The following is a 25,545-nucleotide window of genomic DNA, read 5'->3' on the forward strand; positions in this document are numbered from 1 at the left end:
ATATGTCATATGATCACATGACAAATGGCGCGTAGGAGCTGCCCCCGAGCACAGCGCGACACGGAAGGCCTACGTGCCGGGACGTCGCTGTAGAAGCGCATCCGTATGTCGACGGCGCCTACCGTGTTTACAGGTATGGAGTATGTTTATACAATAATTAAATAAATGATCCACTATGACCCACTGCCGCTCGGCGAAGGAAGAAAGCTGCCTCAAGTAAATCAATCAGTTTTTGAATATTGAAATCTTGAATAACTAACTATTGAGTAATTATAATAAATTCCCTATATACTATGCTGGCAGTATAATTAGAGCGGATGCTAAATATGACGATAGTTGTAGCGCGAGAACAAAGCGACGACACAGAGATGGAATCGCTCAACTTGGAAAATCTAATTAAAATTAAGTTACACAACATACGCACACACACAGAGGATGGCTTCTGCACTTGATGAGTTCGAAAGTTTTCATTTTAACACCGTTTACATGCGAGCACGATGCACGCTTTCGGTGTAACTATTGTTTAACGTTCGCCTAAAGCTGAGTGTATGTACGCGGTGGGTACTTTTTTCTAACGTTTCGTCTCCATCGCGATTTTGCCACCCCCACTGCGGGACTGGAACCCGTGTCCTCGTGTTCAGCAGCGCAATACCTCGGCCTCCTATAGTAACCACACCACGATGCGCGCGTGTATGTTTGTGCGTGTCGATAGTTGTAGCGCGAAAACAAAACGACGACACAGCGTCTTTCGTGTTTTTCTTGTCGCTGTGTCGTCGTTTTGTTTTCGCGCCATAACTATCGTCATGCCATACCAACTAGCCCAAGCTGCCACACTTCTAAGTTACATTTGTGCGTGTATCGGGGACTGAAAACCGACGTTGAGCGCTGCGCGTTTCTGCATCGAGTAAATCAGAGTGGAAGTGGGATGAAATACAATTGACCGTCGCTCGGTGCATGCGCAGTCGACCGAACAAAGCAAGTGTGTGTACGTATTTCCGTCGAGTCGCTTCTCGCTTTCATGAGTCTGTGATCGATTGCGAGTTATATTTAGGACGAGCTCTTTCAAACTCACCGAAGCGTCTCAATGTGCGGCCCGAAAAAATACCACCATAAACATCTCCCGAACGAGGTAACCCTGTTTTTTCTACTTTACCCCTTCCGCTGGAAGCCCTATCGAACCGGCGCAGCCCGCATGACGCGAGTAAACAGTTTTGTTTTATGATCAAGGCTTCATGAAATTTGCTTGTATACAGCAAATACGTTGTAGCTGAACCTTCCTTTTGTGACCGACAGAGGGATTCTTCTGGCAGTACATACTTCCAGCTTATGTCAACGCACACGGCAATATGAGAACATCAAATAGTCTAGGCTTTTTTTCTTTACACGGGGCCTATTACTTGCAACCGCACATCATCAATAGAGAAAAAAGGAAGGTTCTAGAGTGCTAACCACGCGTAGTTTTAAGGCTAACATATGTTTTTCTTTCATAGAGGCTTTGAGAGTGCACCCAATGCTTTTTTTTTTGTATCCCTGCTCTTTTTCTCTTTTTCGTGGCAATGCGGCCATTTGATCATCGCAAAAGCGGAAGTCCTGCGAAACCCATAACTTCTTTGTTTGTCTTAATCACACATCTGTTCTGTTCTCTCGCAACGGGCGTTCACTCGTGTTTTTTTCCTGTTAAAAAAAAACAAAAACGCACCAGCCTTCTCTTTCATCCTATGCCTTCAGAATGCCGTGTTTTTTTGTTTTTTTTTGTAACGTGGTGGTGTTTTAATAAACATAAGCTATATACGCAGACGGAGCGGCTGCCCTTTCTGTCCGATTTAAATTGCACACTGTGCGTCCTGCAGCCATGTACGCGCGCAGGTTGTGTTAATAATAAAAAGAAAGACGTCTTTTCAATCGCTGGAGCTAATTTTGGAAAGACGCGCGCGTCGATCGCATCTTGAGAACGCGTTGTTTACGATCGTTTTCGCGCGTGTATCTTTGTTCTTCTTTTCTCTTAATTTTTTTGAGTTGTCATTTATTTGGACCATCAGTCCATTTGACTCGGATTGAAAAAAAAAAAAAAAGACGCTCGAACGGCCGCATTCGTCCTTTTTTGCGGGGCCTTTTCTGATCTTTTTCGTATAGGCCTTTTCATGATCCATGCAAGCATGTGTAGCTTACGTCGGCGTGTACGTGTTTTTTTTTTCTTTCGCAAAGTGCATGCAGTCATCTAACATGATAAAATTGCGAGTCTCGAAAACAACGCTTTGGAACCGAGCAGTAGACGCTTGCAAATATTTCGTATCACCATAAAGGACCCTGGTAATATATATATAGGTGGACTCTAGCGAAATTGTCTTTTTACGCGGATAAATTTTGTCTTACGCAGGTGCCACTCATCAACACGAATGCCAAAATGCATGAATTTTCTGTGCGGAAGACAAGGTTTCCCGAAGAACAAGTTCTGTTCAACGCGCAAATAAGAAGTTATTTTCACGAAATTGCGCTGTCGAGTTTCAAATTAAATTATTATACGCATAGAGCTGGTCTCGCTCATTCCCCTCTTTGCTGATTTCGGGACAAGGATAAAATGATCGAGCATTATTTCTTATTGTGTGGCTGCTTCAACTTACTGAGGAAAAACATTCTCAAAGCGGCTGTTAATCGAATTAGATTGGATTTCGATATTTCTAATATTCTCACCTTGGCAGCTTCCTCATTACGTAATTGTCACCGGGATATCTGTTGTGCTGTGCAATTCTTAATTTTAAATCGAATCAAGGCGGTTTTGATCGCAATTATTGAAATTAGTAGAATTAATTTTCTTGTAACCATATTATAATTAATCAGATTTGCGATTAATATGACATCCCTTCTAATTATTCGTTTATTGGCCAATCTTCCCAGAGTGGGTGTGAGTCATACATTTAGGTCATCATCATCATCAAGCTTCTGACTCGTGCTAAACAAAATGATTTCTTGCGATGCGGCCACGATTACTTTCGACTGCATTACTCAGTTTAGGGCGAAAATTTAGCCTTGTTTCTGGACTGCATAGTTCAATTGAAAAACAATCGATTAAACGTTTAGCCTTGCATAAACCATAGCGGAGTTACCGTGTGTGGCATATCGCGCAAAGACGGCGTGTTTGCTCTTTCCCTGTGCTACTTGAAAGACGTCCACGTTAAACTCTTCAGCGGATGCAGGCAAACATTTGTGTAGGCAAGTTTTATAGACTGGGTTTCTATCACACACACACACACAAACACACACACAAACACGCACGCACGTGCACACACACGTGCACACACACACACACACGCACGCACACACACACACACACACAGAGAGAGACAGAGAGAGAGAGACAGACAGACAGACAGACAGATAGATATATATATATATATATATATATATACATTTGTTTGGCAGCGCCCACATTTTCTGGCCGAAAATATGCATGTTTCCTATGGTGACATTTCCTAGAAGACGCCAGTATGTGTTGTATATCCCTGATAGCCACGTGACAACAACCTTATGCAGACCATTGTCGTGTATTTAATTGCCGGGTATTGAAGTGCACATGATTTGTAACGTGTCAGCAGAGCACGTGTCATAATGGGGTCTGCCGAAGCTCTGTTTAGTGGAGGCAAGAAATGCATGTGTTGACAACTTGGCACGTATTGACAAGGTCTTTGTACATACGGTCAAGAGTCGATATCAGGAAAGAGCAAGGCATAAAAGCACCCTGAGGGGAGGAACCGTATTTCAAATAAACGAGGAAGAACCACTGGTTCGTCGTATGGGTATTTGACTCTTCAGGGAACGACTTGGCTTTGGGCTAGTTTATTTATTTATTCATTTATTTTTTACAAATACCTTTTTACAGGCCTCACAAATACATTGTGTAAGGGGTGTCAATACGAAGTAAGAACAATTTAGAAGGACATCAAAAACAAAGTTGGACCACAGAAGTAGGAACAATGTAGAATAACAGAAAGAACAATGACAAGTACAGAAAAACGATTTCTAGTACGAAACTAATCTATTTGTGAGTATATTAATTTATGGTCAAATAATTTAGTTCTTCTAGTCAAATAGGGCATATTTGTCGTATAAGTAAACTTGATTGATTGATATGTAGGGTTTAATGTCCCAAAACCACCATATGATTGAGAAATGCCGTAGTGGAGGGCTCCGGAACTTTATACCACCTGGGGTTCTTTAACGTGCACCCAAATTTGAGCATACAGGCCTACAACATTTGCGCCTCCATCGGAAATGCAGCCGCCGCAGTCGGGATTCGATCCCGCGACCTGCGGGTCAGCAGCCGAGTACCTTAGCCACTATACCACCGCGGCGGGGTCGTATAAGTAAACTTAGGCGTCGAAAACACGATCGCGCAATAATGCATGGACAGGATGTTTTTGCGTGGTCGTGTTTTTGACGCGTATAGTGTTTACCTTATAAACAAAGATAGACGCGACGGACGCTCGCCACAATATAATTAGCAATGGCCTGTGTATGAGATATGGGTTCGAGAACTTGCACAGATTAGAACTGAAAATGGACAGTTTCATATGTTAAGGCCATATTGTAATCGATTGTTAAAGTCATTTTCAAAGCGTGGCTTTCGGAAATAAAGCCCTGTCGAGGTTGCTTTGGATGCCGGATGAATGACTACAAAGTGTTTGCGTCGTAAGCGTATATGTGTGTAGGGTTCCCCTATCGGAAGGGGCGGGGTGTTCATCGGAGCACTTTTCCCTCCATTCAGTCAATATATGGGACAGACTTTGGTCCCTCCCTTCTTTGGTGAATATAGGGATGGATTACTAGCAAGAAGATGGTGCAATGAACGCGCGTCGCTACATTGTCATGACGTGGTGGCGCACGCTCTCATCTCCCACGCTTGCTTTGCCCCGTGGAGAGGGGGGGGGGGTGCTCTCTCGCCCGCCCTTATCTTGCGGGGGGGAGAATCGTACGTCTTGGCTGTTCTTCGGCTTTCACTGGAACGATTCTGTTGTAGTTAATGGTCGCACAAAGGCCATTACACTCATTGCACAGTCTCCGTTTGCGAGAAGGGCGCGCTTTTTAGACGCAGCGAAGTAACAACTGAGACGCTTATTCTTGTTCATTTGCACCTGTGAGTATGTTTCGTGCGTCATTTGCGCGTGAAAAACGCGGAGCATGTTTCGATCTGCTTGCAATTCTGCGCGTCGCCTTCCAATTTGTTGCTATCGAGTTCTTTGCTTCGCCTTGCAGCAAAACTGTGACTTTTTTTTTGTTAAGAGAGCACTATTATCACTGTAACAGCATGTGCGATAGAGCCCTAAACATTTGCACATATGCTTCGCATGATGGTACGGCTGAAGCCAGCGTGACGAGAAATCGCGGAGTGTATGATTCTCCTAGGCAATACATAAGACTTATGGCAGTTTGACTACGGTGAAACTCTAGGTTGCACGGCCACCACGCGATTCCGTTTCCGTTATCACTGCTTTGTTTAACGAAGTGCTGATTCACAAACTCGTTGTGCTATGTGTGTGATACATAATCATGAACCCTTACCAATTAACTTGCCCAACTATCTCTACGCTACTTGTTGCTGCGCTTTGTCGGCTTCCTGCTTGTCACTGCAGTTGAGATATGCATCATCTGCGGCGAGTTCCGTGAGGTTGTTCAGATGTCGCATAGTGACGCTGGCGATGCAGAGGCGTCGCAGGGAAGGAACATTCGCTCGCTGGGCGAGGCGGTAGTACCCTCTTCTGCGCCCACTGGCGTCAGCCCTTGTTTCCAAAACGTTTTAGTGATTTTAAGTTAATGAATGCAATTACTTCTTGGTTATTTCTGTTAATTATGTTATTTTAGACCTTCCTCGATCATTTTAACCCTGGTTTTGGAATTTCTAGTGTTGTCAAGGCTTGTAGTGAGTGCTTTACTGCGAGTGTGATCACACTAGTCGAGATGAATGGACAACAAGGTGGACCCCTAAAATGCTTCCTCCGGTTTGCTGTCGGAGTACTTCAGAGAGATGGGGTTGGGTTAGAGGGGGTAGACATATAAATTTAATCGGCATCATGGGTGAGATTTTATTAGGGCAGCTGTCGCAATTTCAGTACATCATGTCATGATCGCCATATCGACCTTGGTGGCAGCACGGCCACTCTATGCATGGTTCACGCCTCGTGCATTCTCATCAAGTGGCTGTGCTGGGGCCAACACTTGTAGCAGCTTGTGATGCAATATGTGACATTTGACCATGTCAAAGCCGCACCAGTATGCTCTTCATTCACGATCTTGGAGGCAATGCCCAATATATACCGCTCTCCACAGTTCGAGGGAATGGAGACTCTTTGAGGCTCCTTCTTAGATAGTGTTCACAACCGTTGTACCGTGACGGTGTTGTTTAATGGATGCCTCTCACGATTACATTATTCATTAGTGCATTATTTATATTGGTTGCAATTGACCTTTTGCATAGGCACATTCATGCTCAACATTTACTGTAATGACGCCACCCGTGGTTGAAGATACTGTTATAGGGCCTTCATGTCTGCACGATGCAGCCAAAAAACAACATTACAAAGTGCCAGCAGTTGCGAAGGTGTTTAATTCCCCAATTTTGGCTATTTTAACACCATGTTGTAGCACTTCTCAACCTTGATCACTGCACTGAGGCCTTGTTGCAGCTCATGTTGAGTGCGACTGGAAGGTTACTTTTCTGCAAGCTTGATGATTCAAAACATGACAGCATCATGTTTGCTGCTGTTATTCATTCAGCGTTTGTTCACTGTTGAATGTCCGAAGCCTAGTTTTCTAGTGTGATATAGCTGCTAGTTCTCATGCATATGCAGTTGGCTATGTCACTGATAAGAGAGATCAAAAACAAAAATTTCTTTATTTTGTATTAATTACATATATTGTCACATACTGTGCTTCACCAGAATTTCCAGTAAAGCCATGAAAAAAAAGGGGGGGGGGGGAAATGCCTCAAATTCTACCTTGATATCTTATCAGCTAGGGCAATCTACAACGACAATGCATATGGACGCAGTAGTTGATTTAAAGCGTAAGCACAGGTGACATGGCCTTATGGTGCGTAATCTTGAAGGGTGTATGTTGTTATAATGTGTGATATCTGTATTGTTCATACAAATGCTTGCAAAGACTGTGAGCATAGGGACATACATTTTGCTCCATCCATGGCTTGGAATACGGAGACTCTGCTGTAGGGCAGGCAGAGAGCTATTGCGCATATAATGCATGCATTTGCAGAGATGCAACTTCCTCGGCAATTAACAAGTCTGCGTACGAAGTACGTGAACAAAAGGCCGCTGACAAAGTTAAGGTGCATCCTCATGTAATCATTTGCAGGTGTGTGGAACGGTTGCTGAGATCTGTTGCTGTTGTGCTGCTGTGCTTCCGCTGCTGTTCTCTACAAGTGATCATTGTTTCTTTCTTTTTTGTGTCATTGCAGTGTGCGGAGTGTTATGCACAAGCACCTCGAGAAAATGGGTGAAGTGGCGTTTGACAAGATATTCAACCAGAAAATAGGTGGGTCTGCATTTTTGTTTTGTATATTGCCATTTTTTAAATTACTTTTCTTAGTCACTTTTGTTACATGCTATAGCATAGTTCTGGCATACGTTACGACCTGAAAGCCAAAATCTATAACATGCCACTGCTCAAGAAAATTTTGTGCCAGTGTCACATGGTCACCATTGATTGGTTCCTTTGCGCAAACTGCAGAAGGGAGCTGATCACTGTTCCGAAATTTGATTTGAATCTGTCTTAATCATGATCAGCAATGCACCTTGTGACACCGGTATTATACTTCATTATTGAGTCAGTTTATTCTAAAATGCGTTCTCCACCACACTCTTAAAAGAAATTTTTAGGATCATGTGGGTTTTTTCATGAGGACAGCTAAGAGTGACCTAACGATGTTCATATTTGTTAAATTCTAATTATCACATATGTCAAGGTGCAGTGACTACTAAAATGCAGATTTCTTATCAAATCAGCTGCAGAAACAACTCAACAATACTATGCTGCTGCACATGTGATCTCCTGTTTACATGCAATTTGTGCCTTGTTTGTGTTACTAGTGCTGTTCACTAGGTATGCTTGATTGTGGCAGAGCATATAGCTGTTCAGTGAGTTAACTGACTGTATTCTTGTGCTGTTCAGTGGTTAAGCGTTGTTTGCCCCACGCTTGTTGAATTTTGATCGTCAACTAGCTTCCATGCAGTGCTGAGTGCATGGTGTGATGTCACACTTTTCTTAGCGAAAATCAGCAGCTTCAGCGCGTTATGACAATTGCTGAGCCCGCCCTTTCTTGAAAATTCCATCACAGAAACACGGACTCTGACTTCCTGACGGGTCCTAGCTTCTCTTCTCTTTTGTGGCTGTCTTTTTTTAGCTCGGCACGCTCCTGGCGTCAAAAAAAAAAGTGCTCATTTTTTCTGACAGTGACATGGCAGCACAAGGGACGGTTGTTGTCATGCGGAGCCGACTTTTTCCGTGTGACACTTTCTCGAACATTCATCTTTTTTTTTATTTCTCTCATCTTGTCTCTCATACGAGTGTGCGCTTTTTTTTCTCTTCTTTCCAGGCTACTTGTTATTTAAGGACTTCTGTGACAACGTCTCTGACGAGCAGGTTCCTCAGCTAAGTTTTTACGAAGAGGTTTGTCTCGTATTTTTTTGTTTTTTTCCCCCCTCGTCACTTCTCATTGCATCCGGCAGATCTGCATGTACGTAACGCCCCCTCCCCCCCAACCTTGTATGTGTAGGCGTGTTCGTCTTGTTTTGTACGTGTTCACAAGCCTGTGCGGGTTCACTGCAGCAGTTGAGGCCGTTTGTCTTGCTTGTGGAAGTCTACTGTGATTTGCAGTTTTCTGGCTACAGTGATGACCTATGCTGTTCTCTTTCTTCTGTTTCATTCGCATCAGGGGAGGGGGGGGTGGACAAGTGGCTGGCCAGCCGTCCTTCGTTTTCTTTCGAGAGTACAAAAAAAGCTGCACGCCATTGTGTGGCATTAGCATCACTTTCGCTCTTTCACTTACCATTGAGTTTTGAAGATGACAGAGTACTTACTGTTTACTCGAGTCGTCTCGAAGCAGGTGCTTACAATGGCAAATGAACTCAAATGTGTAGGATATGCTCGTATGTTGAAAAATCACGATCATGATACTGCTTAGCCGGTGTCAGCCACGATTAATGGCTCGGAGAGCGACTTCTTTAGGGACTTCTTGGAAGCCCTTTGAGTCGCAGAAAATGTCTTAACATCTTATGCCCACTGAACTTTTAAAGCTGCCAACTACGAGACAACCTCTGCTGTTTAACAGCAATCAGTCATCTGTCCTCTCCTGCTGCAAACACAATTGAAGTGTGGCAATGACTTGTAGAAATGAAATTTATTTAAAGCAGCAACAGCAAACCCGCTTGTTTGTGTGATGTCAGAGGGTGACACTCATGTAATGTGACTCTGTCACTCATGTAATGTGACTCTGTGGTACAAGCTTGACCTGTTCACCATTTTAATGAGCTATGGGGATAGTTTACACAAAATAAGATTTAGGTGTATTAAAACAAAAGACATGATAACCAACAATTATTTGCCTGAAACAAGGATGCATGTATCACTGTCATTATAGACTTTTTTTGCTTTATTAGTGACATTTAGTTGGATGTGACATCACACACCGACTTTCTGCATCGCAATAGCTTAATGAAGCGAGGTTAGTCTTGATTGTGCTATTTCTTTAACCTTAATGTTCTTGTTTCAATGACCTGAACTGTCATCATAATTCAACTTTGTCAAGGCTTGTGTGGCATTTGTGTAATGCTGAAATTGGAGCTGGTAATCCTGTCTTGTTTGTGTTGCATATTGCTTTCTGAAGTGGCAGTGGTATTGAGAGAAATAGCAGATTATGCCTGCACAATTTTTATGCTTATATTAGCACAATATTACAAGACAGAACATGTTCTGTTTGTAGTTATTGCTTAGGTGTTGTTAAAGGAACGAATTGATTGCTGTGGGAACAGATGTGTGCAATGTCGGAAAGTTGTGAAAACGTTCAGAAGTGTTTCTGGTTGTTACAGTACCACTGGCGACACCTTAACAGCAGCAGAAGACACTGTGATGTTTATCGATCTGATATGGCAGCTGTCAACTTGAATTAAATGTCTGCTGTCATGCAGCTTCTAAGTTCTTCGGTCCTGTTCAGTTTGAAATAAATTTTAGCTAGCCTGTCTCCTTAGACAAATTGTCTTGCCTTTCTGTGGAAGAACTAGAGAACAGGGCTTCTGACATAATTTTTTTTGCTAGCGCCTGTTTCTTAAAGTTTGTGGTAAAATGAATCGGTTCATTTGTGCTGGTGATGAGCATTTAATCTGCCTTACTTTATTTACTTCTTTGGACTTTTTGACACTTATTGCTGCTTATAAAATGCTGAAAATTAATTCGTGAAAATATGTGAAGAACCATGATACAGGTTGTAAATGTGATATAAAGGAATATAGAGAAATATAAAATAATCTCATTGAGATCAGGCTGATTAATTATACTTCAGGTTGACGTAGATAATGCTATTCTTGTCAGTATGACTGAAATACCATAGTTGCACGAACATAAGTCGACTCGAATATAGGTCGAACCCCCTAAAATTGCTTAGTGTGTGTGTGGGGGGGGGGGGGGCTCAAGTTTTGGTTCTGATTGTAGGTGGGGCCCTGGCTTCAGCTTTCGAATTTAAATAAAATTGACCGTTTTACAATCGTACAAATATGGTGATAACACTTCAATTGGTAGTCAGTGCACATCAAAGAACACCAGGTGGTCGAAATTTCCAGAGCCCCCCACTGCAGCATGCCTCATATTTGTATTGTGGTTTTGGCTCGTAAATCCTCAGATGTTTTTCAGGTGATATCAAAAGGAAATGCCACCTTGCATTTGAAATTTTTGTAGCAGATGTAAACAGAGTCACAAACAGGCCTGATGGGCGTAATGTGCAAGTAGAAGTGCACCATCAAAAGTTTATCGAAACTTCTGCTTCTGAAGTTTGGCAAAGCCAGAGCAGCCAACTTTGTTATGTTGGGTGTAGAAAATAAGTGTTAATGGTGCCCGTGGAATCCCTGCAAGATCCAGCTGGAAAAATGATCACCCTTCAAATATTTCAGAGCAAATAATACGAAACAGAAGGGTCAAATAGGTGCAACCTTATGGTTCTTTAGTGATGGCATTTATGTTTATGCATGTGTATCTCTTTCTTGGTTCAGCCTTTATATTATTTATCATAGTTTGCTTATCTTGTCACCTTGGTAATCGCTCTGTCAATGTGCACAAATACCTCTACTCTATCCTCTCTGCCCTAGCTATAAGCCAGGCTCCTATACTCTCCTCCATCATATGTGCATTGCATGACTGACTTGACGTAATTGCGTGCATGTAGTATCTGCTGTCACGTGTGGGATATGATCAGTATGACGTCAGCATCAGCACTGGGGCAACGACAACAACATTTAATTTGAGCCGATGTTATGGGATTAAATGAGAAACCTAATCTCTTTCAAATGTCATGTCAAGAATTTTTGTCCTCCGATTGTGCGTAACAGTTCATTCATCACTGTCTGAGTGGACTATCTTGCAATAGCAGAATGGCAAAGGGGTGGTATATTGAACACCAATCATGCAAACATGACCAAAGTTAGAGTTAAGGTGGTGACTTCAAGTAATGAGGAAAAAGTTAAGCGGGTAATACCGCTGTAGCCAACATTTCTACAAGTGGATTTGTCTTTTTGCAGAAATGTTGGCTGCTGTGATGTTCCCTGTTGAACAATATCTGATCACAGCAGTTATGCTGACTTACCTAGCATTGCAGCATAGTAGCACAAAAAATATTTTTGCTATATTTTTGAGGAGCCTTCTCTCTCTCTCTCTCTCTCTCTTTTTGCTACGGATAAGTGTAGAACATTGCGGTCATGCCGATTGTGCATTTTTTTTTTTTTGCAGATCAAACGCTATGAAAAGCTAGAGACGGCCGAAGAGAGGCGGACGGCAGCACGAGAGATCTATGACAATTACATTATGAAAGAACTTCTCTCACACACTCATGTGAGTTGCTCATGGCCATCTCTGCCCAGACATTTGCCTGTTGGTTGCAGCATATTCTGATGTACAGTACTGCGATGTGCAGTACTGATGTGTGCAATGGAGAAGTACTGCGAAAAACACAGCAGCAAACTCTTTACCAGTAACTTTCAGCGATATTGCTGGATGCACTGTTGCATAACATGCACTGTTCAATCGGAATGTCATGGTTGATTTCGCATTACGCAAAAGTATATATGATATACCGAAAAGTAGTTGATTGAGAATACAGCCGCGGGTGTCATTCGCAGGATATGATACATGCAGGAGTCTGTGAGGAGTAAGAACAACGAAATTAAAATGCGGCTTCAGCTTGGCGTGCTTGCGCATGTGTCCATATGTGCTTCGATTACCTGCAGTGTGTAAGTTTGTTGATGAGGTGCTAGTGGCGCTGGCACAGAGACTTGCATTCTTCCTCTAGATAGTGGCTTGGATAGAAGGAAGTTGTGTGTCAAGGTTCGTTAATAACTGAATGCCATTTAAAGGCATCCTTGGCGAGTCCCGTGGCAGAGTACTCAGCTTTTATTCTGCCCGGTAGACTTGGCATTGCTGCCTCGTGTGTGGTAAGCATTTTTTATGGAGGAGAAGGAGTAAAACTTCAAGGCAGGGAAGCTTACCAGGACTTAGCGTGATTGATTTCCCTGCATTGGGGAGGAGGAAAGGGGGTGACAATGTTTAAGAGGAGAAGAGAAAGAAGGTTAACTGTTGGTTGTGCTGGTCCAGTCAAAGTTCCATGTTTGATGCCACAGATGGCCAAATCAGTCTGGTGGCCTTCAGAAATTCAGCGCTCTTGTCGCCTGTTGTAGCTGCAATGCTCAATATCGTGGTCCCAAACACACGTTCACGGTGGGAGCTCCTCCGTTTAGTTGAGACGTAGAGCTGCGCGAAAGTGGATTTTTTTATACCCAGTTGGTGGCCACAAGAGCTGTTACTCAGTATACTCAATGGTACAATGTGCTATTGGGCATTTTAGTTGTAAATGAATGTGCGGTGGTAAGTGCAGCGCTGAGGTGTAGATTACACAGCACTGTATCTTCACGAGGGCACAGTGTGCCAGCAGGGATTCTTCGCGTTAACATACACGCACAGTTCAAATAGTGTGCTGCCACTTTATGTACAGTGCTCACGGACTGAAACGCGACAATTTACGGATAAGTGACGAACATTCTTTGGTTCCCGCCATCTTCAATTCTTGCTTTATCAACATATTTTCAACTGGAACATGTCGATCAGAGCCATCATTATCTTTGGAGTTCAGATTTGTCGTGACATGACGTGGCCATCATAAACAGAAGCACTTACTAGTCATTGTACTAAAAATATCAATGTCATGTTTGAATCCATATGAGTACTGTATGTAAGCTTGGTATGTATACAGCTATCATAGCATCTTTTATGAATATGCACGACCATGACCGTGGTGGTTTCTGGTATCTTGTGGAAGGGTCGTAGTCCGGTGTCTTGTTAGTCCTGCATGTTTTAAAACTTTCTCCTAATGATTGTTAGCGATCATAATTCTACATAGGTATATCCCATTGAGGGAATATTGTGTTATATAGTATTGTATGCAACACTTAGCCCAAGATGATCAATGAATTGAGTAGTGGTTGTAGCAAGTTCTGTATAACTAATAGTCATAGACACTCAAGCTGCTGCTAAATATCTGATTAATTTGCATATGTTGAACTTGCATTAATAAACTGAAATTGAGTACAAAGTGAACTCAAAATGGGATTCTTCGTCAGAAATTTGAGACGTTGAAATAGTTAGGTTGTTGAATCGTGGAACGCCTTCTCTCAAGTTTAGCTCTGATGGTTTAAATAGGCTTATTATTATTATTTTCGCTACACACAATGCCGAGCGTAAGTGAATGGCTGCAGGTCTGCTCTGGCTGCATCTAGACGGCATCGAAGTTCACAGAAGCCTGCATGGGTGCGCAGCTTACTGCGTGGAGATTATCGTAGGAATTGATTTGTCTGGGTTCGAAGCGAAAAATTCTAGCATTGTTCGCGTGTGCCGATCTGTTTTTCGTGAAGAGGTTATTTTCGCTGGAGTACAGTAGTTGTAGTATGATTGTTGTTGAAGATGGCTCTTAAACAACATATTAAGGAATAACCTACTATCTATAGTCATTACATATGTGTATATTAATTCATGTTTAAAGTGCCAGCTCATTTCTATCAAATGACAAAGAAATCTTCAGAAGCAATTAATGCTGTGAGAGTGCCAGATTCAAATGTTACTCAAGGGTAAACACATTTTCAAATTGTATTCGAGGTATTTTGGAAGCATTCTGTTTTCGTTATTGCCAAAAGGTGATGCGCACCTTCTGGCAATAGCGGCGTCTATGGCAACAGTAATGCTTTAAACTACCCATCCCTCCCGTGTGCCTTACAACTGTGGAATGATCTTCCGAATGTGATCGTTCTTCAGCATAATCACATATTTTGCGAGCATCTCATCATCTATTTCTTTGATAAATCTTAACTGGTCCATTTTGTGTCATGTTTTTTGAAACCCTTGTTTTCTTTTTTTTTTTTTCATTTTTATTTCATCAGTAAAGTGATACTATTGTTTTTAAGTTTTGTTGTACTAGAAATTTGACTAGAAGAACTAAAAATTTTGACCGGAAATTGGTAGAGTAGAAAATAGATTAGTTTACACTAGCCATTATTTTGCTGTACTTGTCATTGTTTCTTTTTCGTATGATATTCTACAGTGTTCCTACTTCCATGTACAAACTTTTTTTTTGGTGTCATTCCAAATTGTTGTTACTTTGTATGGACCCCCCTTACACAATGCCTCTGTGAGGCCTGTAAGGTATTTGTAAATAAAATAAAGAAATAAGTTGTTTCTTGCATTAAAACAAATTTTGAAGGTTTAGACTAATCAAGGAGTCTAGATGGACTCTGCTGCTTTTTATATTTTTTTCAAACAATAACAACAGTGTTAAATAGTACTAATTCTGGCTATTTAGTATAAGATTACTTAATTCCAAATGGTTTTGGGGTCAAACCAATTACTGCTTTAGTGATTTTTTCACATTTCGGACATTTCGATTATGTAAAAGTAAACACTACTGTGGTTATGCCAGAGTGGGCAGAACCATGTCAAGAGGCTAACCATCTCTCTTAACTCTGAGCGCTTGTAATACCTTTTCTTGTCCGAGAAATCTGATAAACAAACCAATAAATAATGATAAAACAGAAGTTACTTCTATCTGACAGTGAAAATGTTGCTCCTAGCTGCCATGTGTAATGCGCTGCGCACTACTGCATGATGCAAATTAAATTTGTTGCGCCGTGCATGTGGTCGAACTTTGACATTCTGTGTTCCTCTGTTTCCACCTTTTGACAGAATTATTCTCTCGAGTCTGTAGGCCATGTCCAAAAGTACCTCATGAGGAACGAAGTTCCCGTTAATTTATTTCAGGTGAGTCCTTGTTCCCTTACATTCCAGGATGTGTGTGTAGAATTTTCTTTACTAAACACATGAGATGGCAACATGGCTCACAGGTGAGCACTAGCACAATTCAAGGACTCTGCCTTCATTTGATAATTTTTTCGTCCAGTGGCTCTAAATGAATCTCAATGAGACTCGGCGTATGCTGCCTTGCATTTGTGGCAAGCGCTCTGATTCACATTAGACCCTCAAATCTGCTGCGACTAATCCTGAGGCCAGAATGCATCCTGAATTCACCCAGGAGAGTATAGAATTCGTGGAAAGATGAAAATAGAAAAAAAACTAATATGTGTCCTCAAAGATAGCTCCAACTTTGCAAAATTCAAACATCTAAAATATGTAAAAATATGCATGCCTAAAATATATTCAAGCATTGGAAGATGGAGATTGCAAGTGGCTTCAGAATTGCGACAATATCTAGTTCTTCTTCGACAGAAAATGGAAAACTCTTTCAATTCTTCTCACCATATTGGCATTGTACACTAAGTGGCTCAAGCATGAAAACTCACCAGTAACCACCATTGGTACCTTTTGTAGCCGGTCACTTGACCCAAACAAGGTGCACATTTTTCTTTTTCTCCTCAAGCTCTTGTTTTCATTGCAAATGCCGACAGCAGCTGTAGAGGCAGCCGGAACCCAATCTGCCCCAATGGACGAAAGGAATTGCACGCCAAGAGAGTGGTTGCAACATAACTTGTTGTACGCGTGCTCATCAGCTTGTGGAAGCAATGATTGCATGGCTATAATGATTGCATGGCCTATAAGGGCCTGACCCTGCATAATGGCAGGGCGTGATAGACCTGGCATTGGCCCCAAGGCCACATACGCTTTCTTCTTTTGCTCTGGTAATTTCTTCACCGATTTCTGTTGGGGATGGTGCTGCCTTCTCGGTGCTGGTGCTGTTAATATAAATCTACACATAAATATGCACTGAATCGTCTTTATGTGCTAGCGTAAACGATCAGTTTGTCAAGTTGCTGTCGTTGAGCATATCAGAGCTATGCTGGTTAATATAAAGAGACTGTCTACAGCCGATGCAAAAAAATAGCACCAACTCACATGCGCGTCATCGCTCACATTCATCAATTGAAACATCCCTAACTGTATTTGAGGTTAATTGTCTTTTGTACCCTTTCTTAATTTGAGGTCTTGAAAATGTGGTGTGTGGTATTAGTCGCTGCTTTGTTGTAGTTTGAACAAGTGTAGAATTGTTTAAAAGCTTACTCATGCATAGCTTTAAATGTTTTTGTGATGTCCCTAGACAGGGTTTTATAATATTTATTTAATGAAGAAAATGTGAGATATTACAAATACTCAAAAGGCATGCTGTACATTTTAATTTCACATCACTTGCAAAGAATAATAGTGCATTAAAAATGTTTTTTTCATTGAGTATGTTGCTCTCGAGAACAAGTACGCTCATTCTTATTTCCGTGCACGCTGCATAGTTAATTTAATAGCTAAAAGTAATTGGGGGTTGATGATCATTTATAGATATTTTATTTTTTTATTAATCAACTATGGCATGCCATTTATCTCTGTCAGGTTATTTTTTATTCTCTGTTCAATCATTTCCCAGATTGGCCTGAAAGTGTTACAGCGTTGGAGTTACGCATCGTATCAAATATTGACTTTTGCTTCAGCTGCACTGATTATTTATCTTATATGGCTTCTGATGATATAACATGTGCCATATTGCAGTCGATTTGCTCCAATCCGAACATAAAGCATGGCCTTATGCAGGCTTTGCTGTTTAAGAAAGCTTAATAATGAGTTTCATATTGTGAAACTAATTAGTTAATTAAACTCATATAGTAAGCAGAGGCTTGTAAAATCTTGCGACTAACTTGTTAGCAGCTGTTGGCGTTGCCGTGGTGTGTGCCTTCATGTTGGTAACCCTGCCAGCTATTAAAAGCAAGCTCCCTTTTCTTTCTTTTTCACATTTGTTAGTCTTTGTCTTAAACAGAATGAAAAGAAGAGCTTGATTTGATTTGATGCTTTGTGTTTCCGTGGGCATTGCTGATTTCTCGTGCTTGTTCTTTCTGCTAAATTGTTCTTATTTGTTCATCTTTTGCAGCCTTACATTGAGGAAATTTTCAGCCTATTAAGGGACGATATTTTTAGGAAGTTTATTGAAAGGTGCGTTGTGTCGGTCATTCTTGCACGTCTCCTGCCTACTGATTCTGAGTGGTTTATTTTGATACTGCAGTGCGCCACGCTCCCAGTGTGTGCTTGAATACAAGCATGACTAAAGTTGTTATTCTTATAACCTAATTTTTATTGTCTGCACTGCGGTTTAAGGGAGCACTTTCTTAGTTCCGACAAGCCCGCAGTTGCCAAATTTTGCAACAGATGCCTTATTCTTAGTCATGCTGGCACCTCATAGTACCATGCTACGCGTGTGGTGGATTTTCGGAGTAGCTTTAATGAGCATTTGCAGCTGCAACTCTGGAAATCCGAGAGTCCCAAATTATAAGGGTGGTTCTCTCTAGCACTTAACAGCACTGTAAATTATGGATGTGGCCAATAGTAGGAGACATGCACTAGGTTTAGTGCCACGTCAACACAAAAAGATTGCCATAGTACAGAAAGAGGAACCAGAAAGATTGTTGCTTTTCAATGAATAAGCCTGCCCTTGGATATAAAAAAAAAGTAATTGTAAGAGAGTAGAGGTGAAAAAAGTTGAATCTCAACTTGTCCCAATAGCTACATAATAAGATGTGAATGTCCTTAAGAAAGTGAACTTCTGAACGTCCAAATCAAAACAGACCATCAGGTGGTACTTTTCGCATGTTTTATCGTGCCATTATTCGGCCTCTGCTTTTTAATGGTGTGTGATCTATTGTCATAGCATGTACAGGGTTTCCAGGCGATTATGCCATGTATAACTATGGCAGCGTAGCCTGGGAATTTTCGACGGTTCGTGTACTTTAGTCGGATTGCTATAGTACTTAAATTTGGAGCTTGAATATTGGTGCAAAGACGTTGTTTGCGGCATATGCGGTTGGCTGTCCAGAGTTCACTGGTATGTTCAACACATTTAGGAGACACGAGTGATGGAGCTGATTGTTGCTCAACATTGGTAGATATGAGGTCTTTGTAGATTAGATATATTAATAGTAACAGAAATAAATAAGTGTATACCTAATTAAAAATGCATAATATTGCTCATTGTGATAGTGTTTCCATATCTTTGCTGCAGGCTGTATGTAAAATTTTGGCAATCTTTGTGTTAGTGCCCTATTAGTTGGCAAACAGTGCAAGTCTAATATATTAGATGCATGCATAAGCCTGTGGTGACACCCTAGATTGCTTTGCTGTTAACCGTCTCTTTTTTATCAAGTAAGGGCAATGTGCACAGATTGCACAAACCTCGTTCGCAGGGACAAGTACGGTTTGTAACATTGCCATCTCTTTCACATTTGATGTTTCAGTGAAAAGTACACAAGGTTTTGCCAGTGGAAAAATCTCGAGCTTAATATTCAGGTGAGTCTTCAATTTTGTGTGTTTGGTCGTGTCAAGTGTGCGAGCATTCGATGATGATTTCATCTGTGGAAGTTCCATGTATGTAGTCCCTGCAGCTTAGGATTGTGATGCTTATGTTTATTGTGACAAAAACAAGATGTAAAGTTTAATGCCATATATATATATATATAAAATAAGGGAAAGAAGTGTATACCTAAGGCCTCGTTTTTCCGTGTTTTTAACACAATATTAAATGAGATATAACAGACAGTAATGCCAAGGAATGTACAGGGGAAGTTATTAAAACCAATGGAATGTAAATAAGAAGAAAGAAAAGTGGATGAAAAAATTACCAACTGTGAGCAGGAATCGAACCTACGACCTTCGAATTACGGTGTGTTTAGGTTGTATAAGAGGGACAATTAATCAGCTGCCCGCTCATAATAAGTTCACGTGCTACGTGACGCCAAACATGCTCATAAGAGTGTTTTCACACTCGTTTGGCTTATAGATGGCGCTGACTGTCACTCCTACTTCTAAATTCACAGATAAACCCAAAAAAGTGGATGGAGGGAGGGCCGCTGTGATAGCTCAGTGGTTAGAGCATCGAACGCGTAATTCGAAGGTCGTAGGTTCGATTCCTGCTCACAGTTGGTAATTTTTTCATGCACTTTTCTTTCTTCTTATTTACATTCCATTGGTTTTAATAACTTCCCCTGTACATTCCTTGGCATTACTGTCTGTTATATCTCATTATATATATATATATATATATATATATATATATATATATATATATATATATCTGGTTGCTCTGTGTATGATAAAGCCACGCTTTCTCATTTTTATATTGGCCACGCACTCATTCATGGTCACGAAAACATGTTTTTCAGACAGATTTATCAGGCAGATGGTTGACAAGATAACAGGAGCCTTACATTGTAGTTATTGCGGGTCGTTTTGTTGTAATTTAACATGTTGACTTAAGCAAATAGTTGTGCAACCCTGCAGTGTGTGTTATAGATGTACTTCGTAGTACTGTAGTCTTAAGATCACTTTCAATTGAATGTAATGTTTTTTTTTTTAGTAACAGCTTGAAGAAAGATAAAATGAGTGAAGTACTGTGTTTATGAATGTTGTTGATCTTTCAAACAGCTTATTTCGTATGCTGTTGCTTCTGTCAGCTTTCTATAAAACATGGAGTACCATGCCAGCACAGCTGTAATGTACAATTTTTCTTTATGAAAGCATTGAATGACTTTGCTATTTATTTTATATATGCCTGTATTTCCAGAAGTAATTTAGCTAGACCCTTTTGCATTCTGCTGTGGGAGGCTCCATTTCACGTGTAGTTACATCTGTGAAGATAACCAGATGTTCTGGCAAATACACCTACTAATTAAAGAAGGCTGAAACCTTGTTGTAGGTACACTAGCATTGAGGCCATTTCAAAGCAGCATTGCATCTTGAAACTTATGCAAAAATCTGGTACAAGATGCATCTTTCTTGCAGTGTTTTATTCTTTGGACAGTGTTTTCATGTGAAACGGTGGCATTGTGCATTTGTTATGTCGTGCATGTGGTTGAGGAAAACGTGTTTGCATGTTGTGGCTTACCTGTGCGCTTGTTTGTCAGCTGACGATGAATGACTTCAGCGTTCACCGGATAATTGGACGTGGTGGATTTGGGGAAGTGTATGGCTGCCGTAAAGCAGATACAGGAAAAATGTGAGCTGCCTCTTCGTGACTTTTTCTGGCGCATGCCTCATTCACCATATTGTTCGTATAATACTCCCAATGGGAACCTAGATAGGTTTTGGGAAACTGCTTTGTTCGGTTATTCTAAACGATGTGCACACATGCCGTTTTGTGTAACGGGATAATGTTATCTAATAATGAGAACTAACTGACAATAATGCCTAGGTTAGTGTAGGAGATGTAATCACCAAGGATCATGATATAAATGCAAAGAAAGGGAAGTGGATACAAAGATAACCTGGCGCTGGAAGGGACTGAACCTGCAGTCTTCAAAGGTTCAAGGTGCGGTCCCTGCCAGCAGCAGGTTGCAAAAACTTCTTGTTTGGCGAGTTGGTTAGCACCAATGGGGTACATAATAGCGCAAGCTTAGGAAAGGAAGATTTGAGAAAAGAAGGAGCTGGAAGGTTGTGCGTTGAACTTAATTGTGTAGCTGTTTATAATAACTAAAGATTTTGAAGCACAAAAAAGAAAAGACAGACGGACAGATGGCGCACCAAAAACAAACGATTCTTGTCAGCCTCTCTAAGTTGAAGTTCTACGCCCGACCTTTCTGCTCCCTGCTTCTTCTTTTTTAGAATATTTCTTTTCTAAGCTAGCGCTATTATGTACGCCCTTTGGCAGGTTATTTTTGCGTCCTCTTACTTTTTCCACATTTACAGTATACTCTAATTAATTCATACTCGAAGGGACCTCTGAATTTTGTTTGATATATCAAGAAGTTTGAATTATCAGAAGTTCTCACATATTTGACTGTGGGTGAAATGACAATGCACGTTATGATTAGGCATTGATTTTATCAGATTTAAAATTTTTGAAGCGTTTTTAAATCCTAACTGCATGCAATGAACAGAAAGCAGAGGTGTAATGTCCACAAGTTTATAGGCCGTTTACTGCTAATCACACCTTTTAAAGAAATCGTGAATTGCCAACTGCTTCTTTGCTATATGTTTTTTCTGCACAAAGCTCTTTACACTGGTTGAGGTGCATCATGGTTTACCGTGCATGTGCTTAGTTTCAAAAATTTGTTTACTAGCAAAGCCTTTTTTCCTGAAAGCCTGAGGCACTCATTTTGCATTTTTATACTGTTAGGATTATATGGGTAAGCAAATTTTTAAATAGTAGTGGGAGAGCAGCAGGTATTTTCTGGTATGGAACCTCAAAAAGTATGAATTATTTGAATGATGGAGTTTGAATTAAGAGGCTTTTAATCACATTGAAAGAATAGAAGGCCAATAGAAAAAAAAGGTAATCTTGAATTAACCGTAAACATGAATTATCAGAGTTTGAATTATCATGAGTCCGCTGTATGTCATAATTCTTAGAAATAACATCCCCTATACATTTCTTGGTAGTTTTCATTACAAAGAAAGAATAAAGAAAGAAGAAGAACCTTTGAAATTGCCCTTTTTTTCTGGGATTATGTTCTGCAATACGTACAATTGATATAACTGCTCGTACTTTTATTTTTCATATATGCTGTGTAATATGCGCATTTAGCCAGTAGGATGTTGTCATGAGAGTACCAAACGCTACTGCATGTATTGCAAGCCTCGACTGTGAGTCAGTGCATCTTTCAAAGTCTTCCCATAAAACCTGGCTAGGGTGTCGTGCAACAGAAAACAAGGTCACGGGCTGAGCTTTGGTACACAAATGTGCTCGTATACTGCATATTGAAGTCATATTGAAGAACCTCAGGATGTCAAAATTAATGCGGAGTCTCTTGTTACAGCGTCCTTCATGATCAAAACACATTTTCGACGTAGAATTTAATTTTTCTTATTTTAGGACAGCTCACAAGTTGTATTGTCTGAGAAGCAGTCAAGCCAACATAGAACATTTGTGAGGGTAAATGTAGTGGTGTTCCCTATCGAGATAACTTGATAACTTGCTTTGGAGACTAGGGCAGAGCGAGACCTCTGACACAAGTGCCGTTTTAGGAAGCAAGTTTGGAGGGCCGTAATTCTCTGTTGCTTCATTGTAGCTTTGATTAAACTAAGCGGTGAGCATAATGAGTGATTTGTCGTTCTTTCTTTTTGGCAGGTATGCGATGAAGTGTTTAGACAAGAAGCGAATCAAAATGAAAGTCGGTGAAACGCTAGCATTGAACGAGAGGATCATGCTTTCTTTAGTCAGCACAGGGGTGAGTGAGAGAACATCAGTGGCCTGTTCTTGTTGTTTTTGTCGATCTTGTTGCGAGCTGTCAAAAGTAAACATCAGTGAATGCACAAACATCAGTTAGCCGATTAACTGAAAGATAAGGTTTCGGAGAATCGCTGCTTTGTGACTGCATTGTGCCTAACATTATCACTGCTTGCTCGAGTTCTGAATGTCACAATTGAAATCAATTATTCACATACTACTTTTATGACTTTCCAATTGATAATTTAAGTGTACTGACAGTGTATATATATATATATATATATATATACCGTAATTACTCAAATCTAACGCGCACCTTTTTTCCGGTTAAGCGAGTTCATAAGTCGCATGCGCGTTAGAATCGAGTACGAACAAAAAAATTGCGGTCAATCTATTGCCATCGGCAAATCCAAAATGGCCGCCCCCTACGTGCGTCGGCATGGCGCGTCGGCCATTTCTGCCTATGTGTTTCCCATGTGCGGCACTTCGTACGTGTGCCGAGGAGTTCGTCATGTAGTAGTGCATTAGCATCAACGGCGTGGAAGGGCCGACTCCAAAAACTCGAGTGCACCACGATGCCGCTTTTAAAAGAAAAGTCATTGCGTGTGCAGAAACGGACGGAAATCGGGCCGCATCGCGGTCGTTCGGATTTCCCGAAACGTGCGTGCGGGACCGGCGGAAACAAAAGCAGAAGATTGTCGACAGCAAAGCTTCACGCAAAGGCTTCAGTGGACCACAGCAGGGTTGGTTTCCGCAAATAAAGAGCTGCTTGGCGAGTATGTGCTTGAGCAGCGAGCGGCACAGCGGCCCGTGACGACAGAACTGCTCCAAGTGCAGGCTATGCAATTAGTCTTAGAAAAAGGTCTAATGCGGAGCCAGTTTAAAGCGAGCAGGTGCTGGCTAACTAACTTTATGAAGAGGTAAGGCTTTTCTCTCCGAAGGGGAACATGCATATGCGAAAAGTTTTGCAGTGGAGTACGATGAAAAGCGTCACAGTTTTCAGAGGTTCGTCCTAAACATGCGGCGCAACAACGGCTACCTGCTTGGGCAAATCGGGAATGCTGGTCAGACGCCTCTTTACTTCGACATGCCTGGCACCACAACCGTCGAGAAGAACGGGGCGAAGCAAGTTCACGTGCTGACATCGGTCCACGGTAAAACTACAGTGACGGCAATGCTCTGTTACACGTCAGATGGGCGCAAGCTTCGCCCGTACCTCAAATTTAAATGGAAGACGCTCCCGAAAGGAGTCGTTTTTTCGAGTGGTGTGATCGTGCGGGCCAGCGAGAAAAATGGGTGCGCGTTGCAATCGATGTCTTACCCTCCCCCCCTTTTTTTTTCGCAATGGAAATCGGGTGCGCGTTACAATCGAGGGCGCGGTAGAATTGAGTAAATACGGTATATAAGCAATTCTTGCAATGAATTATTTACAAGCAATGGAATGCCTGAATAGTACGTCTATTTCAACAGGTGTTGTGTGTATTGTGTTTGAGATCCAGGAAAAGCCCTCATTATTTTATAAGTCGTAACATTCTTTCACTGTGCTTTTGCAGGAGGACTGTCCTTTTATCGTGTGCATGACATACGCATTCCAAACGCCCGACAAACTGTGTTTTATACTGGATCTTATGAATGGTGAGTGTGGCGCTCTCCCAATTTTCACAAAGCGAGAAAGTGTTACTTGCAGCCGTTGCAGCAATTGCGTGCATTTTTGTAAGACGAGTAGCTGTGTGCTAACAGCATGTGCTGGCAAAATTGCTCTCTGCGCTGATGAAAGTAAGCCAGGAAATGGCGCTTCTTCAGGAAAATCAGACAAGTGTGAGATTAATTTAGCAAAAAATGCCTTCTATACTGTCCCCTTGCTGACACGATGTTGAGTACACTAAAAATATTGGGCCTATTTTGATCTCGCTAGTATGGATGTGTGTATTCTGTAAAATCCTCATATCTGGACCATATGAATGTCTGAGAATCCACTATGTGGCCGATGGCTTTATGAAAAGAAAATTGTCAGTCTGACTGGCTGTTGAAATTCTGCAGGCGCGTGTTATTGCATGTTTGCTTATAACTTGCGTTTAATTGTTTTGATGTGCCAAAGAAATGGTTCACCTGTGAGAGGTCTGTTGTAGTAGAGTGCTGTGGGTTTTGACAGCCTGAGGTCACTTGCCATGCACTCAATACGCTAGTGTTTTCATTTTGTCCCATTTGAACATCGCAGCTGTAGCTGGGAATGAAACCCGTAACTTGTCGCTATGTAGCTGACTGCTGTAGTTGCTGTGACCATGCAGCGTGATGATCACTGCATGTTTCATGTCACCTATACAAGGGCAAGACTCCTGCACGTAGAGAAAAGAGCACGTCTATGTGCGACGAGTGCACTGACAGTGAGACATTGTTTGTGCGCAGGGGGGGATCTGCACTACCACCTATCTCAACACGGGGTGTTCACGGAGCAGGAGATGCGGTTTTACGCAGCTGAGGTGATTCTCGGCCTAGAGCACATGCACCGAAGATACGTCGTCTACCGGGACCTCAAGGTGAGGGACGTCATTTTTGCTAGATGGAGCTCTGCTTTCATGGCTAGT

General features: G+C 41.5%; 1 protein-coding gene and 1 non-coding gene across 3 annotated transcripts in view; both read left to right on the top strand.

Moving 5' to 3' along the window:
- Window positions 1–25,545, top strand: part of Gprk1 (G protein-coupled receptor kinase 1) — a 134,574-nt gene that overhangs the window by 80,475 nt on the left and 28,554 nt on the right. Inside the window, exons 2-11 of one of the 2 annotated variants that reach the window (XM_037422900.2) lie at window positions 7,466–7,542; window positions 8,603–8,676; window positions 12,001–12,102; window positions 15,496–15,570; window positions 17,678–17,739; window positions 19,035–19,086; window positions 20,700–20,791; window positions 22,862–22,961; window positions 24,514–24,595; window positions 25,367–25,497. In XM_037422900.2, the coding sequence (XP_037278797.1) occupies window positions 7,466–7,542; window positions 8,603–8,676; window positions 12,001–12,102; window positions 15,496–15,570; window positions 17,678–17,739; window positions 19,035–19,086; window positions 20,700–20,791; window positions 22,862–22,961; window positions 24,514–24,595; window positions 25,367–25,497 (847 nt within the window). Of the gene's footprint in view, window positions 1–7,465; window positions 7,543–8,602; window positions 8,677–12,000; window positions 12,103–15,495; window positions 15,571–17,677; window positions 17,740–19,034; window positions 19,087–20,699; window positions 20,792–22,861; window positions 22,962–24,513; window positions 24,596–25,366; window positions 25,498–25,545 lie in introns of those variants that run through there. The other variant, XM_075890111.1, reaches the window with a different exon arrangement.
- Window positions 19,646–19,718, top strand: TRNAT-CGU (transfer RNA threonine (anticodon CGU)). Its single transcript has one exon. It is a non-coding gene; the product is annotated as a tRNA-Thr (tRNA).

The sequence above is a fragment of the Rhipicephalus microplus genome, chromosome 3 (assembly GCF_043290135.1).
Source record: "Rhipicephalus microplus isolate Deutch F79 chromosome 3, USDA_Rmic, whole genome shotgun sequence".
Classification (NCBI taxonomy): Eukaryota; Metazoa; Arthropoda; class Arachnida; order Ixodida; family Ixodidae; genus Rhipicephalus; species Rhipicephalus microplus.